Here is a 21,759-nt window from a genome sequence, read left to right as displayed (position 1 = left end):
TTTTGAGTAAAGACATAAGAATATATGGGTCTTAAGCCGTATGTAAATTAGATTTCCATGAGCTTCGATCTTCAGTGCTTCTTCTCCAGTTTTGCACACCGAGTTCGGATAGATGTTCCTCTAGTTAATCTTTTCACATGGAGAATTGGTCGCCCTCTTCTGCGTCTTCTCTCCAGGACATATTCGCTGGATCATGATCATGCTGGATCATTGTTATCCATTCTCACAAAATACCCGAGTCATCGTAATTGTTGTAGTTTGATACGTTTCGCAATGTTCACGTCATCTTTCGGAGTATTTTCCTATCAATGACACCAAGGACAGTTTCATCTGCCTGTGCAAGTACACATGGTTCTGCAGTATTAGCGTTCTGTAGAGCGTGAGTTTTGTCTGTCGAGAAAGGGCTCTGTTTCTAAATGGTTTGATAAGTCCTAAGTAACATATATTTGCAAGTATTATTCTTGGCTTTATCTCCAAACACGTATCATTGTCTTAGTTATGGCGTTACCGAGGTAATAAAGTTATAGTCACCAACATTCACATATTGACTCAGCCTGATGGATTCTCTGCTTGTCGAAACCATTAACTTTCATTCACTGTCCGATTCACTTTCACTGATGCCTTCTCGTAAATACTGCAGTAACATCTCTCAATATTCGATTTGCTTTTCCTTGGTCGTTTCTAGGATTTGGCGTAGTGTGAAAATTTGGTCGGTAGTCGATTTTCCAGGCCTAAATCCATACTAATGTCCGATTATATCGTTGAGTTCAGATTTGAATCTTTCACACAGCTTGACAGAATCTTGTTTGCGATGGGAACGGTATTGTCTTCATTTATATGCACAGGATACAACAAGCTGAGTTTCCAATATTCGGGAATATGTTCTTACAGCAAAATATTAACAATGAACTCTAATAACTTCTTTCCTCCAGCCTTAAATAGTCCGCTGGCAAACCATTGCTCCCACAGCTTTGTTGTTCTTAAGTCTGGATATCGCCAATTTGACATCACCTTGGTTGGATGCCAATAGATTTGAAAAATCATCTTTCCATATGTTCAGTATACCTGAAGTATCCACTACAAAATTCCCATTTCCATCCCTACAGGAGTACATAGCTGAACTGAAACCTTATGGTTGATGTTTGGCCCTTGGGTAGAATTTTTGTAACTCATTCCTACTCCTGTTCATTTCAATTTCCTCCCATCTCCCTATTCTTGTTCCGAAATAGACTTTTTTTCCGCTCTCCTTTTCTGCTGGTATCTCTCTCCAGTAGTTTACGTTACCACTGATCGCTTTAATGCCTTCTAGGCTGCTTTTTTCTCTTAAGTAGCGTTGCGTTTTCTCTTTACCATTGGTTTCTTGGGGAAGGTGTTTGGTACCCTAGTACAGATGTAGCAATATTCTCCAGAGAGTGGGAAATATGTTCCCATTGTACGCCAATATCACCGGAACAAGGAGTGAAAATAAGTTAATTGAGTGGAGTATGCGGTAGCCATATTTGGCACCTTCAGCTTAGCGACATCCACCTTCCTTCGTGTTGCAGTTAGGCTTGACTTAATCGAGTGCTAACCTTAGCCGCGACAAGATTGTGATCCTAGTCGATATTGGCCTCTCGGATTGAATGAACATCCAACACTGTACATCTTGGTGGATTGATCTGGGGATATCCATGTTGCATTGTGGATATCATGGTGTTGGAATCTCGTACTGCTGATAACCATATTAATGTCATTGCGGTAGTTTTCCCGTGAATGCTGAATTTATCGTCACTTACTATCATGAGAAGGGCAAAGGTCATATGTCCGCTCGAGGCGCTCATAAATCTATTGCCTCTGTGTATATATTTTGCACTGTTCGATGAGAGGAAATGAAAATAGAGAGTCACAGGAAAATCCTGCAATCGGTCAAAGTGAAGTTAAGGCGGAAAGTCTATAGGAAAATTGTGTACAAAATCAATTAACATTGACAGACCTTAAGCCAACCAGGGATTAAGCATTATAGTGATCTCATATAGGAATATCTGGTTGGCATCTACGAGAGGATATGCATTATTCATGAAAGATTTTAAAATGCATATAGCTACGATAGTGGAAACGGACACTCGAATGTCGTATAGGCTTTCCGATAAATGTAGCGTCATTCAGGCTGAGATTTCCAAAACCACAGACCTGGTAACAGGAGACCTTTTATATAGGCAATGAGGCTGTCAAAGTTCAATCACAGATGTGTTTCGAAATCACCGTGAAATTTAGACATAATTTGGGCAAACTAAAATATCATCGACAGAAAGTGTTCTAATGGATTTTTAAAGGATCAGATTTACCGGACAAGGTTCATTGGGTTTCGAAATAAAGAAGAAATCTTTGAAACCATCGTAACAGAAAACGACTGAGAACTTTACCAATCTATGATAAATTAGGTTAGGTTCACAGGTAGCAACCCAAAGCTTTTTGTTTTGTGTATAGCTCACTTGGGTCTACACAGAGAATACAGATTCGTAGTAGCAACCGAATTTGTTGCTAATCGAATGATTCGGTTGCACTCATAGAATTTTTCGGTTCTGTCAACAGAAAATCAGTTTTAATGAAGAATTTCGGTTAAAGCAACCAAAATTTTGTTAGCCCTTCTAAATTTTTGCAGCCACAACTGTAAAATTCGGTCACTAAGGTAGAATCATTCGATTGGCAACAAATTTGGTTGCTATCACGAATCAGTTTTCTCTGTGTATTGATTGTGTTATCTGAGGAAGAGAAGAGTAAATGAAGTATCAGAAGAGGTAAGGCGATAAGATGAGTGATAAGTTTACTAAGAGTAGAGTTAATAAGAGAAATTATAGGAATTAGAGGAGAGAAGAAATTCAGTGAGCGTAGACCATCATAAGACAGATACAGGGACATTATTAGGTGCCATATGCATGCTCAGTCATATCAACCATCTGTTTTTCCTAAAAAAGGCATACACCTTAATTCCTTTCCATATAATTCGGAGAAGTTGCTAAAGGATTGTTCCCCTAAAAGCCTGGCACGCAGATCACCCAGAGTCGGACAAGTGTAAGATGGTCTCTTCCTCATTTTGACAACTCCTGCAGTTACGGTGGGGCAGCCCAAGTCTTGAAAGTACCGAAAGTGCTGGTAATCATCGCCACCATATTGCTTAGTAAACCGAGTAGATCTGACGTGTGTTGACAGTCCATCACAAGTGGATTCATTACCCCACATAAGAAGTCTATCTCATCTTCCGACATCGATCCACCTATCCTCGCCAAGTTATCAGCAATACAATTGCCTTCATTATTCCTATGTCCACGTTCCCAAGTGAGTACAATTCATTCAAGGATGCCTGGTATTTCTGCACCTCGATTTTTGTACATTCCATACCTTGCTGAGCTTCTGGTTTAACAGCAGATGTTTTGGGCTCGTTATTATCATCATCACGATAAATGCGCCGTCAAATACTATCGAGTACTTAGTAAATCCGGCATGGCTTCTCTCGCAGTGGTGTCAATGATTCCTTATTCAGGGCAATGTCCACTATTTGCACCTTGAGGAGCGGAAACCTTCCGATTGATCTCGGTCTGCGAGGTATATCACATACCGAGATGCTGGTAGGAGGACCGGAACTGGCTTTAGCCGACAATTCCTTGCTTGTGATCGCATCGACCGACTTGGATCAATGCCAATCGATTAAACGCTAATCGGTAGGCCTTTGTAGGAAAGCCCTCCTTGATGGCTCTTTGCGAGTGGGGCATTCAGTGGTATCGTAATGGCGGGTAGTGAGGTTATGGAATTTGGACCCGACATCTGGTTCGATGATCCAACCTGTAAAGGGATTTTTCTTGGTATATTACCAGAGAATGCCCAGGAGTCATTTGAAAACGATGCTTCACCAAGACAACTTTTGTAACCCGACTTTGAAATCCATTGATTATATAAGCCAATGTTTGCCGCATTATCGGGGGATGCTCAGAATTTTAACACAAACTCTCTCAACAAAGCAACTGCACCAATAGTGTCCTTCAGATATAGCGAACTCCTGAAGGAGATGTTGCGTACATTTCAACAAGCCAAAAATATCTAGCGACTGTTCAATATAGATCAGTGGTGCTCAAACACATACCATCAAAGCTTTGGTTGTGTTGGTAAAACAGCAGAGAATAAAAACAACAACAACAACAACACCACAACTGATTTGATTTTGTTCTCTGAGATGAAAACAAAGCAACAAAAACACAAAGCTTATAGTGTATGTGTATCAAAGTAACGTCAGCAGAATTTGTGATATTGAGCGACACTGATATAGATATATACTGACAGCCAACCTATGATAAAATCTGCTTGTATACAATATTGAGTCTAGTCTAGGAATGTCGGGAATCCTTAAATGTAATGACGAGTTATTCGTCAATCGTATTTATGTGGGTGCGTGGACATGAGGACATGAAAGGCAACGTCATATGTTGCAGATGACCAGCTGAAACTGACATTCCGCTATCTATATCTAAAGCATAAGTGATGCTTACTAAGAGCTCACTCAGATAAGGTGGAGAAGTGAGACTACTTGCACAATCTAGGCCTCTTGATAGCGAGATATTTGACGGAGCAACAATGACTACATGAAAATATGTTTAATAAGTAAAGCCTACCATGATTCCGCTCAGATAAGGCGGAAAAGTGTCATTACTTGCATATGTTAGACCAAAAGCAAACATCGTAGTACCAGAGATTACAACGCACTGAAATTCTGCACTCATGCTAGAAGATTTGGGTAGCCATAACGTGACTTTTGAGCTGCATGGTCGTTTATATAAGGATTATTGGCTGGTTCGAGGATTGTAATCATTAATTTTCGTTTTTGGTTGATCATGAATCGGTCGAATGACTGGAACCATTGCATTTCTTTTCAATAGGTGCCAATGTGCTGAATTTTATTGCTGAAAACTACCCGTGCCTAACTTCAAATTAAAATTCCTAACAAATTCCTGGCATGTTTTTAAAGGCCGCGATCAGTGATCTCCAATCTTGACATTTATGTGGTATTCTCCTAGTACATGTTTTTGCCCCACTGTCACATATAGAGCAAATCATTATAGATCGACTTAGAAAGATACTAAACTTGCAACAATAGATTTTAAAACGTACAAAAAAAAGAACACCTCCCTTAATGATTGACCCGCATTATGGAGAAGTAAGAAAAAAAAAACCAAAAATTAAACGAAAATAAAACTAAACTAAATATTACAAATTGTTACGCTTTTATGTTTGACAAATAGAAAAAAAAATCTTTTAAAATCACCAATACAAACTAAATAAATGACCACTACAAATGCACAAAAGATGAATAAAAAAAAAAGAAAAATAAACTAATTTGAACAGCGGCACTTTTTTTTGTTTTTTTTTTTTTTGCCACATTTAAATATTAGAGCAAAGCTTGCAACTATAGAACTGAGCTTAAATGAATTTAGTCAATAATAACGGTGCGGTTACTCAACATCATTTACAGCAAATGATAAATTTGAAAAAATAAAAATAAAATTATAAATTAAATGATATGATATGGATTTGAAATTATTTGAAAAAATAACAATACACCCGCTAAAATTAAAAGAAATTAAAACCTAAGTAAGCATTTGATAAATGCCGAAGAAGTTGCAAGCAACAATAAAATAAATAAGTATTTAAATAAACGGAAGCGGATTCTGTTGGAAGAATTAAAATAGAACAAGAGCAAGACGAATTTCCTTTAAATTAAAATAACAACAAACAACAAAATTAAAAAGAAAATCAATCAAGCATATTGTTTTTACAACAAAAACAACAACAATAATAATAATAATAAAAGAAATACACAGAGCACCGTTATTATTCTTGCCTGCTTTAGACAAACAAGTGTGTGGCAGAGTGTGTGTTTAAGCTGGGAATTAAATACGAAAGAGAGAGAGAGCGAGAGTGCAAGAGTACAAGTTTAAGTAAATCAATGTAACGGTGAATATGCTAAATTGTTTGTGCTCCTGAAAAACACACAAACACTTACAGAAATACAATGTGTGTGGTTTTAAAGTGTGAGAGTGTGGGTTTTTAAATTTTCAAATAAACGTTGCTGTTCTATTTTGAATTTTGTAGCTTTTTTTTGTTTTTTTTGCTGCATTTTTTTTTGTATTCCAATGTATAGACAGTGCTGAGCGCAGTTTATGACGAGCGGTGTTCAAAATATCAAGCAAACAACGTTAAAGCGCGCTTACGCGATCTTTTTGCGCTGAAAAAAAAAATAAATTTTGAAAAAAACACACACCTCTAAAAAATAAAATAAATTTAATTTAAAAAAAATATATAAAACGAAATACCGTCGCTAAATCATTTGCTAGTTGTAAAGAAAAAGTATTTTTTTAATAAAAAAAAAAAAAATAAATTCAATATTTTTGAAATTCAATGAAATTCCTTTAATAAATAATACAAAACCAACTAAAAACTACAAAAAATTCAACAATCACAACACACAAAATGGAAGATTATTGGGGTTTAAGCAGCACTACGGGTATATAAAATTTATTATTAAACAAAAATACTCAAATTAACCTTAAATCTTTTAAAATATAAAACACTTGGTGGCGTATACATAATATTTATTTTTATTTCAATTCTTTTTTTGTTTTCAAATCTCTATTAGTTTTTGTTTTTATTCAGTTTATTCAGTGAAGCATTAAAATATTAACAAAACCTTAACTAGTTTAATATTATTTTTATTTAAATCTCTACCACATGTCATTTGCCATTTAAATAAATAAAATTTTTTTTTGTTCATTGCTCAAACTGTTTGTAATTAAAAACTTTGTTTAGCTTTTAAACTGAAAAACACACAAAAAAATTTCAATAAAACTAAATGTTTATATGCAAAAAACAAATAATATAAATAACAAACAAATAGATATAGTAAACATGTATAGAAATTTGAAAAATTTCAAATATTTTTCAAAGGTATTTTATAGAGAAACGTGCAAATAACTAAATAATTTTTGCCGGTGTAATTTATAGGAAATGTAATGTTCAAATTATTTTCAATTCAGTTACATGCACGTTTTGATTTGAACTTTAGCAATTTATGAGAAATTTAGGGTTAAGGGTTTAATCATGATTGAAATGCTCAAAAATGTTCAGTTTCCATTTTGGAATCGCTTGTAAATAGCATGAAAGAAACATTAAAAATAGTATAACTTAAAGGATTTTGATGAAAAACTTCAATATTCTATTTATAGTCGAAATCATTGGTCATTTTCCGATCAAAAATCTGTAACTTTTGAATGGATGAGGATTTTTGTAAGATTTTTATACCCTTCACCTTCGTGAGAAGGGTATATATAAGTTTGTCATTCTGTTTGTAATTTCTACACTTTTCATTTCCGACCCTATAAAGTATATATATTCTGGATCCTTATAGATAGCGGGTTGATTAAGCCATGTCCATCTGTCTGTCTGTCCGTCTGTTAGTTGAAATCAATTTTCTGAAGACCCCAGATATCTTCGGGATCCAAATCATCAATAATTCTGTCAGACATGCTTTCGAGAAGTTTGCTATTTAAAATCAGCAAAATCGGTCCACAAATGGCTGAGATATGAGGAAAAAACCAAGACAACCTCGATTTTTGACCTATTTTTGATCTATATTTGCATTACTAAGTCATTAATATAGACAATATGGATATCTAATGATAGATATTTCAAAGTCCATTGCAACAATGTAGATAAGGCTATAGTAAGTTGGACCTACAATGGGTCAAAATCGGTAAAAATATTTTTTGATCCGAATTTTTTTTTCATCAAAAAATTATTTTTGTCATAAATTTTTTTTCCAAAAAAAAAAAATTTAAAAAAAAAATTTTGAAATTTTAAATATAAATAGTCCTTGAGAAAATCTACGAAAAAATACGCTTACAAGTGTAGGTTATCTCTATTAGTGGATGAGATATTCAGGTTTATTGATTTATTCTTTTTAATTTTGCTCGATCTTTGATGGTTTTTTAGATATGGCGGGCCTATTGAGGGTCAAAATTTATTTTTAAAATATCAGCTATATTCGCAATAAAATTCTAAATAAAATAATAGTAACTTGCTGACAGTTATCTCCTGCCTATAAAAAGTTATACGCATCCAAATTTGGATGTAAAAAGGGACGTTTTTTTCCCAAAAAAGCCCATATATTTTTTCTTTTGTAGAAAAAAAATTTCTTCAAAACTATATAGAATTTTTATATGATTCGAAAAGATAACTTAATGCAAAAGCGTATAAAGACAAATTTTGCTCACTTTAGCGGACATATCACCCCCCAGAACTATCCAAAATTGGCCAATTTTAAAAAAAAATTTCGGTTTGAAAAAAAATTCTAAAAAGGCAAAGCACTGATCCACGAAAATGCTACATATTTGTATAACCCCGTATGTTTCTTAAATACCTGCAAAGTGTTTTTACTATCACACGGTAAATAACGTCACAGTGGGCACTTTTCTAAAAAAAATCAGTTTTTGGAAGACATTTTCCCCGTTTTAGGAATTTTGGCATTTCAAAATAAAAAATAACAAAAATTCTAATGCCATTAATTTAAGGACATTTGATTCTATATTGGTTCCAAATTTTGTTATGATATCTTTAATTTTTAAAATTTTACATTAATTCAAATTTTATATTTTTATTTGTGGAAAATCACCATATTATAATTTTTTTAGTTTTTAAGGTAAATTAAGTCCCAAAATTTTATAAAATTATTTAGTTTTACTAAATTATCAATCCCGAAGTCATAATGTTTTCAACAATATCAAATACTTATATGAAAGGCCTTTATTTACTCATCAGAAGCTCCACAAACCTTGACCCCTTTGACAGATTTGTACGTTTTTTCATACGTACAAATTCTTAAATTTTATAACTCAAAAAATTATGTAGTCTTTATACCCTACACCACCCTAGTGGGGAGGGTGTTATGTGTTTGTGCAGATGTTTGTAACGCCAAAAAAAATTAGTCTAACACCCACCTTAATGTATACCGATCGACTTAGAATCACTTTCTGAGTCGATTAAACGATGTCCGTCCGTCCGTCTGACTGGCTGGCTGTCCATGTAAACCTTGTGCGCAGAGTACAGATGGCAATTTTGAAGATATATGGCTGAAATCGGTCCATTATTTCACCTACACATTTTTGTTATTTTTTGTGTTTTCAATTACGAAAATTATCTATTCAATAATTTTTGTATTTAAAGTTCAACCAATAACAAAAATTGTATATGCAATTGTCAAAATTAACAAATTCAAAACTCAAAATTCAATAGAAAATTTAGTTTTTGAGCACATGAATACTTGATTCAATTATGAAATAATTGAAACCAGTTCAACGTGTGATAAATGTTTGAATTGAAATATAATTTTTTCTGTGTAAATTAAATATTGTACAAAAAAAAAGAAAAAATAGTTTTTATTCATATGCCCTGAGGGAGAAAATACTATAAAAGGTGTTGATGAAAACTTGAATAACTTTTACAATTTTCATCCCTTTTAAAAAACTAAAACACTGTTTTGTTAAGAACTAAATTTTCTTTATATATATTTAGAAATTTTTATAAGCTATCATAGCAATATAAGCAATGAAAAGCAATTAAAATCAAAAAAAGTTAATAATTTTTGTTTTTAAATTTCTGAGTTGCTCAACATTTTTCCATAGCATTTGTTTATAGGCACAAAACGGCAGCTAATTTTCATATATCTTTTAGATAATAAGTTAAACTTTAATTCTATGTTAAACTGGATAGGCGGCATACGGCACCAATAATTAAAATCCTAGTCAAAGTTGCATAGGTAAGCCAAAAAACATTATATATTTTAAATGAATAAATTTCAAAGCTGCTAACAATATATACAAAACTCCTAACAAACATAGAATCTGGACAAGGTAGCCTTTCCAACAAGATATAACAATCCCAAGAAAAAATAATTATAAATATATAAATACGCCTTTGAATATGGTATAATTTTAACTCCTTAAAACTTTAATGTCGAAAATAGTGTGTTCTGTCGCCATTTTCGAATAGTTCTGTTGATATAATAACTATAATTTCTGCAAATAATTATTGCTTGAGATCTTAACTTTAATTTCAATCATTTGCAAAAATCAATTATAAGATGCATTCACCTTATATGATCCATTGTTCGTTGGGACTGTTTTCAAAAGAAAGTTTTGTTTTTTTAAATATTTTTTTACATAATTTTCAAACTAAAGATAGACCTCTCTTTAATTAACTTCAAATTTTGAGCCACTTTTTCAAACCTTGCTGGCCGTATGTGACAGGCCAAAAATTGTTGCTGGTTTATCAGGATAAACCAGTGACTTCACGTGGACCCACAGGAAATAATCGCGAGGTGTCAAATCGCACGACTTTGGAGGCCAATTGAAAAGTCCATTTCTAGAAATCAAGTTATCGACAAATTTTAATTTCAATAAATCCATGGTTGCGGCAACGATCTCCTCTTCATTTTTAAAAAAATATGGTCCTATTTTTGAATGTAATAGAATCTGTAGGGTCTGTTGTGGATTGATCTCACTCCATATGCCGCCATTTTGTTTATTAACCAAAAATTAATCATTGATATGTTGCGGGAATCGATGACTGATTTTAAAAGTAAATTTGGTCCCTAAACTAACTACCAGTGTCTATGTAGAAACTGAAAGTAAAACTGAATTTTGTCGAAGATCAATCAGAACTTCTTCTTAATTTCGACTATTCAAAACTCGCAGAAAAGCTGATCCCAGCATTCAAACCGGTTTTCTAATATTTAAAGTCTAAATTAGTTAGAGATTGTGTTTATGATAAGTTAGGTTTACCAAGCAAAAAAAAAAACAAGTAAGAAAGTATGGTCGGTCAAATCCGACCATATAATACCCTACACTAAGTAAAAGAGCAAAAACATTTTTCTTTTAAAATTTCAATAATTTATATTTTTGAGTGATTTTCGGAAGTGGGCCTTATATGGGGGCTATGACCAATTATGGTCCGATCACCATGAAATTAGGTCGTGTGATTTATTTCAATATGAAAGTTTACTATATTGAATTTTGTGAGTATACCAACATTTTTAAGCGATTTATGCACGTTAACGTGATTTTCGGAAGCGGGTCTATATGGAAGCTATGACTAATTATGGACCGATCTTAACAAAATTTTGTGACATGAATTTTGTATATATAAAACTTATTTGGAGCGTAATTTGTGGAGATACATTTATAAATTAAACATTTATGGCCGATAAAGTCCAATTTCGGAAGGACATTTGTATGGGGGCTAGGTGAAATAATGGACCGATTTCAGCCAGTTTCAATAGGCTTGGTCCTTGGGCCGAAAAAATAATATGTACCAAATTTGATAGAAATATCTTCAAAATTGCGACCTGTACTCTGCGCACAAGGTTTACATGGCCAGCCAGCCAACCAATCACGGACGGACGGACGGACATCGTTTAATCGACTCAGAAAGTGATTCTAAGTCGACCGGTATACTTTAAGGTGGGTGTTAGACTATATTTTTGGGCGTTACAAACATCTGCACAAACGCATAATACCCTCCCCACTATGGTGGTGTAGGGTATAAAGACTTCATAATTTTTTGAGTTATAAAATTTAAGAATTTGTACGTATGAAAAAACGTATAAATCTGTCAAAGGGGGCAAGGTTTGTGGAACTTCTAAGGATTAAATAAAGGCCTTTCATATAAGTATTTGATATTGTTGAAAACATTATAACTTCAGGATTGATAATTTAGTAAAACTAAATAATTTTATAAAATGTTGGGACTTCATTTACCTTAAAAACTAAAAAAATTATAATATGGTGATTTTCCACGAATAAAAATATAAAATTTGAATTAATGTAAAATTTTAACAATCAAAGATATAATAACAAAATTTGGAACCAATATAGAATCAAATGTCCATAAATTAATGGCATTAGAATTTTTGACATTATTTATTTTGAAATGCCAAAATTCCTAAAACGGGGAAAATAAGTTCCAAAAACTGAGATTTTTTAGAAAAGTGCCCACTGTGACGTTATTTACCGTGTGATAGTAAAAACACTTAGCAGGTATTTAAGAAACATATGGGGTTATAGAAATATGTAGAATTTTTGTGGATCACTGCTTTGTCTTTTTATAATTTTTTACTCAAACCGAATTTTTTTTTTTAAAATTGGCCAAGTTTGAATAGGTCTGGGGGGTGATATGTCCGCTAAAGTGAGCCAAATTTTTTTTTACACGCTTTTGCATTAAGTTATCTTTACGAATCATATAAAAATTCTATATAGTTTCGAAGAAATTTTTTTTCTACAAAAGAAAAATTATATGTGCTTTTTTGGGAAAAAAACGTAAAAAAAGGCCATTTTTTACATCCAAATTTGGATGCGTATAACTTTTTATAGGCAGGAGATAACTGTCAGCAAGTTTCTATTATTTTATTTAGAATTTTATTACAAATATAGCTGATATTTTAGAAATAAATTTTGACCCTCCATAGGCCCGCCATATCTAAAAAACCGTAAAAAAATCGAGCAAAATTAAAAAGAATAAATCAATAAACCTGAATATCTCATAAACTAATAGAGATAACCTACATGTAAGCGTATTTTGTAGATCTTCTCAAGGACTATTTATATTTAAAATTTCAGCTCATTTGGATCATAAATGGATTTTTGGGGATTTTTTAAAAAAAAATTTAGACCCGAGGTGACCAATTTTGAGGGGCTACGCACTGGCCCCCATTAGCGCTAGGAAGCTGAACAAGCGTAAATCAACTCAGAAACACCACAGCTCAAACCATGTGAGATTTCGTAACAATATCTCCAATAGTTCACAAGATACCGAATTATTTACAAAAAAAAAAAATTCTAAACCACTGTGCATAGTGGGAGAGAAACAAATCTGGCATTTCTATACGGCTAGTCCGATCAGGATAAAATTTGGAGAGGGCATAGCCAAGTTATTAAAATGAGCCGTAGCTTTCATTGAAAATAAACGATTTTCAATTTAAATTCAAAAAATATTAGATTTTTGCTGTTTTTTTTTAACAAAAAGGTGACTTAACTCCTTTTTTATTAAAAAAAAACTTTCTTAAAGAATGTATAACAATTTTATATTTGCCTAGAAGGTATCTTTACGGAGAATATTTTGGTATAAAAGATATGTCCTATTTTTTAAATATGTCCCCCCTATTCCCTTCTGAATTTAACCTATTTTTTTATTAAAATTTCAACTTTGGGCCACATGTTCTAAAATCCCATAGCCGAGATCAGAAAACGGAAAGTAGCTATCGAAACCTTGATGTGTTCCCTATTTATCCTCAAAGTATTTTCCCAGCAACGATAGAAATGTGGATCCTATGAGCAAAATACCATTTTTGAAATTTTTGCCGCAATTTTTAGGAATTGGAAATTATAAGAGATTTATTTATCTGTTGGAAATAGAGACCAAATATTTCAGAATAAAAATTTAATATTTTATTTTATAGTTTTCATAATAAACCAAAATCAAATTCGATTAAACGATTTAAAACGAAGCTTTAAATTAATATAAAATAAATTTAATTTATGTACGAGTACATGAACAGTTCAAATTCACCACTAGTGGTGAATAAATCATAACTGTAAAAGTATTGTAGAAGTGTAGATGTAGATGTATAGATAGTTATGTATCTTAAAGATACATTCATAAATCTTTAAGAGTGTAACAAAAAAAGAACTTACAGATATTTAGATTTATATAAATTTTATACTTTATATACTAAATACAAATACAAATAAACATTTGTAGCCTGTCTGTATGCATTTATTCTAACACTCAAAATAATAAATAACTCGTACAAATTACTAAAAAGTGACAATGATTGCGCTAAAAAGAGAAACATCACACCCAAAGCAATTTATTCCAAAATAAAATGCCATAAAGATGAAGATGATGATGAGGGTGATAATAAATGATAATACATATATCTAGTATATAAACATAGATTGAAAATAAAGTGACCCAAGTGAACTATTAAAGTATATAAAAGAATAAAGAAAAGAAAAACAAAATGGAGATTAAAAAAAATTTATAAAAAAAAAATACTTAAGAAATGGAAAAAAAGTGAGAAAAATAAAATACTTTAAATATTAGAAAAGGAAAATAAGTACAAAAACCTAACTAAGATTTGACAGCTTCCTAAGAAGCAGAAAAGTAAGGGGATATAAGAGGATGGGAATCTCAAAGGATAGCAATTCCTTGCCAAGGGAATTTGGTTTACCTTGTAAATTTTCCTTTTAAAGTGTCTTTCAATAGGGAATAACTTTGACAGTTGATAGCAGCCATATTAGTGAAGCTACTTCTGTCAAATTGGCTGTCATTTATTCAGTTTGTTTTGCCAAAATCACCAGGGACTGATATAGCGTGCAAATAAAAAAATTGTTTTATCAAAATGGATGTTCTGTTCGGGAAACATTCCGCATGCTTCGCCAAACAAAATTGAGATCCAAAAACGACATATGCTTCCCGAAAAAGTCACTGTTTGGTATGAATTTTGGGCTGTCATCGGACCATATTTCTTTGAGAACGATGTTGGCCAGTCCATCAACGTCAACAGCACTAAAGGTATCCAATGTGGCCCCACATTGGATATTCTGGACGTGTGATTTGAGGTCATGGTCATCTCACGTGAAGGTGATGTGAACCAACTAATTTTTTAGAAATCTAATGATGCAATTCTGTAGAGAAATGTTTCATTAGTAGAAAACCATGATTTTTTTCCAAAAAAATCAATTTTGTATAAAAAAGAGTGTGGTAAAGTTATCTAAATATGTATTATACAACGAAAACTGATGAAAATTTTACTACATTTCAGTTGTTTATACAATAAATACGGTTCAACTGCCAATAGTTTTACAGCATTTTTATTAAAATATAGTATTTTGAATTTAATAGGAAAGAAAAAAATATTTAAATTACATATATAGTTTAAGAGATCCGAGCAAATCAAAATGGCTCCAAATAATTTAGCATTTGCAGTTTTCATTAGAAAATAAATAAGTTAGCTCGGTCTACCTCCGTGCTAGTACTACTACTAAATGAAAGTTTGGAATATTTTCTTTCATTTTATGTAAAAATATTCTGCGACTTTTTGCGATCGCTGAACAAACTTATAAATTTTGTGATAAAACTCAGGTATTTTGTATGAATATTTACAATAAAAAGCTTTGCATACTTTTAGGCTTTTATTTTTTATATGAGGGATAGGAGCAATTATGCTCCTATCCTTATGAAACTTAACAGATAGATTTGGTTTTATATAAATATTGTTTATATCGAATTTCATCACGATACTATTATTTTTATGTGAGTTTTTAACGCTAAAACTATTTTCAGAAAGGGACCTATATGTGGACTAGATTCAAATATGTATCGATTTTCTTCATACTTTGTAGTATGATATCTGGGCACTTGGAACTAACATATGCAAAATTTAAATAAGATCGCTGCATTATTTAAGAATTTATGACTGATACAACGTTATTTTGGAAGGACCCTTGTATGGGAGGTACCCCTAGCGACTATCCGATATGAACCATTTTTAATATTTAGCTTTTCTATATGAAACTAGCCAAGTGTACCAAATTTTATTATCATAGGAGCACTCCTTCTACTTTTTGCAAAAAAATGTACCACTGTGCGGCCCTCAAAATCTACATAACACATGCCATCGATCAAATTCAGCCTGATTTATGCAGCAGAGTCATGGAAAATTGAACATTTCGGATGCTCGCCAATTAGAGACATCGATAAAACTTTCAAATGAATACAAAATTTCGATGATATCTCAAACACGCTTTCTTTTATTTAAATTTAAAGATAGGAAGCGCTTAATGAAATTGCCTTTAGTTCGAAGTATAGTTTTTGATCTCCTAGGAACATTAAGATCATCTAGTTACATAAATAGATGATACGATTTCTAACGAGTCTTGACTGTCTCCTTTGTTTCATTTCGATATTAGAAGAAGATGCTGTTTCCTATAGCTGGATGCATTATACAAGAGAATCTTATAGTCCCAAGTCTAGGGCTAAGCGAGGACTAAGGAGCCCCAGCATTTGAATAGATTTCAGTTTTATATGTGTCACTTTTGATTCAATATGGTGGATCCATGCAGGAAGGCAGTCGTACCAAGATACCTTACATGGTTTCGTTCCGGTATTCTGGTATTGTTAATCTGTATTGGGGGGCACATTAACTTTTATTTTTTGATTACAATTATATTGTCTCATAGCTAAAAATAGTCAAACCATTGGATTGGATTGGATTTACTGGTGCTACGAACAAAATCCCCATTGAACATAGTCCCCAAACTACAAATGAATTAAAACCCAAAAGTTCTAAATTAAATAAATCCCCAACCAAAGGAACTAAACCCCCAACCAAAATGAAAAAGAAACCGTCTTCGCATACTAAAAACTTTTGGCCACGAGATATGGCATCTAGTCTGTTAGAGGGAATTGCTGTCAACAGTTATCTCCATCTAGAAGTATATAAAACATTTATACAATATAAATTTTTTCAAAGTATTGGCCATTGTTAGCTAAGACCTTTTCCCATCTTTCTGGCAACATATGGATTCCGACCCAAAAGAACTGCTCATCTTTTGAGGCCAAAACCTAATCAAGCCAAAGAGAAGCGAATACCAGAGAGAGCGTTCTGCATCGATTGAAACAAAGAGTAGTCGGGCGGGGCACTGACTGGACTATAAGGAATAAGAATTAAATGAAGTAAATCTTTCCAATGATTATGATTAGAATAATAATGTCTTTATGGCTTAGCCAAGACTAGGAATTGGCACCTTATCCTTATATTTAGAATTTCAAAGATCCTCGAAGTTTGAGAAGATTTGTTTTTGAAATACTGAAACTAAAAACGAAAACCATTAAGTTTTAGATAAAGCACAGTTTCTTTTTTAGGTGAAAAATGGCAAATAGTTCAGGAAATGACCGCAATCAGCTTATATATGGAATAATCTTGATGCTTGCAGTTTGAGAAGTCGACTATGAGGAACAGAACTGGATTAAGTGTCAAGAAATTACTCTATCTTTTATATCTGGGATCTCTTGATTCTACAGAAGAAAATCTACTAGATGAAGAACATTCTAATGTTTATGATTGGAATGTCTTTCTTGCCAGGACTATTAAATATTTAAAATCTCAAAGATCCTCGAAATTTGCGAAGAAGTGTTGTTGAATTGCTAAGACTAAGAATGGAAAACATTATGGTTAAGATGAATCTCAGTGTCTTTTTAGGTGAAGAACACCAAGAGTACTGGAAATTACTGCAATCAGCTTATATCTGGAACCATTTGAAATGGCGACTATGAGGAACAGAACGCGATTAAATGTCAAGAAATTACTACATTGTTATAAAATCTTCTATATCTGGGATATTTTGATTCTACACAAGAAACTCTACTAGAATTACTATATAAAGAACATATTTCTAATGACTATGCTTGGAATAATAATGTCTTTCTTGCTTAACCAAGACTTGGAAATGGTACCTTATCCTTATATTTAGAATTTCAAAGATCCTCGAAGTTTGAGAAGAAGTGTTGTTGAATTTCTGAGTCTAAAAACGATGTATTACAGTTATTTTTTAGGTAAATAATAACATTCATCACCAAATATGTCTAGGAAATAACTGCAATCAGCTAATATCTGTAATCTCCTTGATCCTCTGAGTTTGAGTAGTCGAGTATGAGGAACAGGAAGGAAAACTTCAAAGAAAATATGAAGAACATCGCCGGACAGTGATATTGACAATATAGAAAGTCAATAGATTAAGATAGATGGAAGAATAACATATTTGAGAACATGTCTCAAACCCATTGATCCCTATGTTATAGGCGTATTCATTCAAAATACTTTTTAACAGGTATTGCAACATGTGGCCTAGTGTTTTCATGATAGAATATTACGGTTTTATATCTGGCCATATATTCTGGGTGTATTCCAGCCAATGCTCGCTTCAAACGAATCAGTTGCGTTCAGTACAAGTTCCCCGTGATGGATTGGTCAGATTTCAGCAGCTCATAATAGATAGGACCCCTTTGCTCCCACCAAATACAGATATTTGGCTTTGGTGTCGATTCGGCTAGTTGACCGGGCTTCACATTCAATCTCTTAGGCTTCGGGTTATCGTAATGTATCCATTTTTCATAGCAAGTAAAGATTCTCAGCAAAAATTATTTTCTTTTGTAGCGTTCAAGCATCATTTCTTATATGCAAAATAATTTTTCAAGGTCTCTCGGCTTCAATTCGTGTGATACTCAATTTCTTTTATGGATGAATCATGCTGCTAGCAAGCGTTTTGAAATTGCTGCTTGAATAGCTCCCAATGATCTTGCAAGCGCAACCAAAGGTTACTCATCTTGTCATGATATTGGAACGGCCGTGATATCATCCCTGCTATCAAGACATAGATAGAATATTCTTTACGGGTCATCCATTAGACTAGGTTCGCTCCGTTTTTCGTAGAGGCTATGGGCAATGTGAATGGTAGCAATGCCGAAGTCCTGTATGGTTAGCACAAAGCGCTGTTGTATGTTAGTAGGCTAGTTCACGAATGCCGATGCTGTGTGTCCGTCAGTACGAGCATAATCGTTGGAATAAAATTGAAGGTAAATGTTTAATTGGAAGGGATGTGGTTGGAAGTGGGTACTGATGAAGGGATAGCGGGAGGTCTAACAGATGTTCATGCCAGGATAATGGAGCCTGAAGGGCAGGTTAGGATCTTGGATGTGGACGAGCTTCTGGGATTGTCGAGAGACTCTCTTGGTGAATCTAGTACCACTCAAAATTTCAAGGAGATGGATCTGCTCTCTATCGAGGAGCTAGATATTACTGTGAAATTTACTAACAGTCAGCAGGCAGAGGGATCACCGGAAATCTCTAGCTTATATGGCTAATATGGAGAAAAGAGATCCAAAAGAGAGCTATGATTCGACTTTTGTTTTTTTATTCTTACGTATCATACATTTCTCTACGTGTGACAAATTAAAATATTTTCCTCATATCCAATTTCATAATTTAGTGGTTTAATTCCTCACTTAAATATTGTATTATTTTTGTATACATGCAGCACGCCACTGTATTTCCGTTTCGATTTATAAATCAAAATTAAAAAACAACGAGAGAGAGCAAAAAAAATCCAGCAACAGCAGCAGCAACAAAATTATTGTTTTAATTATTTGATAACATCAAGTAATTAATAATTTAGTATTTTTTTTTTTTAGTTATAACAATTGCAAATAATACACATTCAGCACATTCATACATTTAGCTATTGTAGGCGTTAATTGGATTTTGATTGAAATTTTCTTTTCAAAAGATTTTAATAATTTTGTTTTTATTGTTAAAAAAATAACAATATGAAAATAGTTTTTAACTAGCGTGCCATTATTAAATAATAAATATATTTAAAATTAACAAATTAAAGTTGTTAGTTTATTGAAAAAAAATCTAAAACTTAAATCCTGACATGAACAACAGTTTTGTTTTTTTTTTTTGTTTAAAAAGTGATAATTTTTTAGATAATCTTTACAATGTTTTAATAAACTTTAAAAATCTATTACAAAAAAAGTAAATTTTAATCAAATCATTTGAAAATCATTTCGGGCTTTCGAATGACACGAACAATTTTGGCTTCCAAGGCGTCAATTTTATCAGTAGAAACCAATGACTGACCACAATTTTGCGATAAAACACTCGTCTATAAGATGTGCGAATCGATGACTGATTTTCAAAGTAAATTTGAATAGTTTGGTTGCGTTGTTTAAGTGTCAATCTATACTGATCATAAATATAAAAATGTGAGCGCATTATGACAGTTCGTTTGACAGTTAACCCATTCGTAAAGTAATGCCTCCAAGAATTGGAGGCATTATTGTGGAAATGTACTAAAAAAAACTATACATAAGCCCAGGAGATCTGAAAGCACAGAATTTACTTAAGTCCTAGCCTCTCGACAAGATTGTTACTCCGACAAATCATAATCTTTTGTTTGTTTTATCAAAATGGATGTTCTCTTCGGGGAAAGATCCGCGCTCTTTGCCATAATCGTGCTACCGAGAGGACTATTCGCAGTGTAATGGATACATTTGAGTCCTCTGGTTTAGTAAACAGTGAATCAACACCCGTACTAGGATAAAACTTAAGATATGCCAAATGACGCCGTCCATGAAAGTGTGCAGGAGAATCCGAGGCAGTCGATTTCCCCTCGCCCACAAGAACTCTCCCATTCGCTGATCAGAACTTGGCGAATTATGCGTCGTGAGTCATAGGATAAGGCCCATGGGATCCATGAGATCCAAGAGCGCCCAATGATTAAGTTCATACCTTCTTCTCTCTATTAACAAATTTTCTTATTATTCCAAATAATATTTAAAAAAAACACATCAATCACGCAAAACATTATTACCTCTAAATTATAGCAATAATATTAAACAAAAATATTCCAAAATTAATTTAAACAAGCAAACATATTAAACAAATAATTAAATTACTACAAATTTATTCCCTCATTAAAACATTAGAACATTAAAACTAAAATCAATTGTCATTTTGCTAACAACAATTAAGTAACAAAATAATAATAAAAATCTAAATAGAAATTCTCATCATAAAAACAAATCACAAGTTTTTCCACTTGTTTTTATTAAAAATTCATTAATTTCTCCAAAACATTTCAATTCAATCATCAGCATCATCAACATCATCATCATCAGAGTCGCAAAATAATATACAAACGATATAGTTTTGTATTTGAAATGGAAACAAACCAATTCGTATGTTTTAATATTTACAAAATAAACATTTGTATACCAAACCAAGCGACTAACCGATCGACCAACCAACCACACCACCGTCCATATGTCTGTTTATTTGATCATTTGTCATGGAATCACAGAATAATAATGTTTGGTTTGTTTTTTTTTAGTTAATTAAGCAATTTAAGATTCATTTAATTGAGAGAGAAAGCATTTTACTTTACGTTAGAAAAATAAAGATATACAGGGTGCTGGATTGAGAGAGAGATTTGGAAGTGTTTTTTTATTAATTCAAATTAGTTTATTTGATCTTTCAAATATCAGTTTAGATCATTATGATCGAACTTTTGTTTTGCTCTGTAATCATTTTTAAGTATCTTGTTAGGTCCAATATGTTGTTTTAGAGGCCAAAAAATGCGCGGAGCTCTAAAATTTCAAAATAGGCTTCAATTAGTGGCGAAATTTTAAAAAAAAATTTTCAATTTGTGGGTCAGAATTTGGAAATAAAACTGGCATTTCTTAACAGCTGGTCCGATTGGGATAAAATTACGTGGACGTAGCCAAGCAGTATTCGAGTTTAAATTATTACAATGGGCGCTACAAATGCTGCAGGGGCGGTGTGCTATGGGTGGTGCTATGGGGGCTCAAAGTAGGGTACCTTCTATGTGTAATTTTTTTGTTTCCCATCCGATTTCAAAGATTTTTTATATTTTTGGAAAACGCTTGCCTAGGTCTTGAAAAAATATGTATGTGCTATTAATCTCTTATAATTTCTGAGGAATTTTAAAATTTTAATTTTAAAATTTGGCCATACCCTGGAGTAGTCAACCAATTAAATGGTCAAACAATGCTGTTTTAAACCAGTACTAACTAATTACAACTTTTGCACAAATTTTA

General features: G+C 32.7%; 1 protein-coding gene across 2 annotated transcripts in view; it reads left to right on the top strand.

The window, feature by feature from the left end:
• The first annotated feature begins 6,376 nt into the window (after positions 1-6,376).
• The window catches only part of zyd (zydeco), a 28,986-nt gene continuing 13,603 nt past the window's right edge, over positions 6,377-21,759 (top strand). For both annotated transcript variants that reach the window (XM_065507582.1, XM_065507581.1), the window contains exon 1: positions 6,377-6,532. In XM_065507582.1, coding sequence (XP_065363654.1) covers positions 6,499-6,532 — 34 coding nt within the window. In that variant the 5' untranslated portion in view covers positions 6,377-6,498. The remainder of the gene's footprint in view (positions 6,533-21,759) is intronic.

The sequence above is a fragment of the Calliphora vicina genome, chromosome 4 (genome assembly GCF_958450345.1).
Source record: "Calliphora vicina chromosome 4, idCalVici1.1, whole genome shotgun sequence".
NCBI lineage: Eukaryota > Metazoa > Arthropoda > Insecta > Diptera > Calliphoridae > Calliphora > Calliphora vicina.
This window is presented reverse-complemented; position numbering and strand designations above follow the sequence as displayed.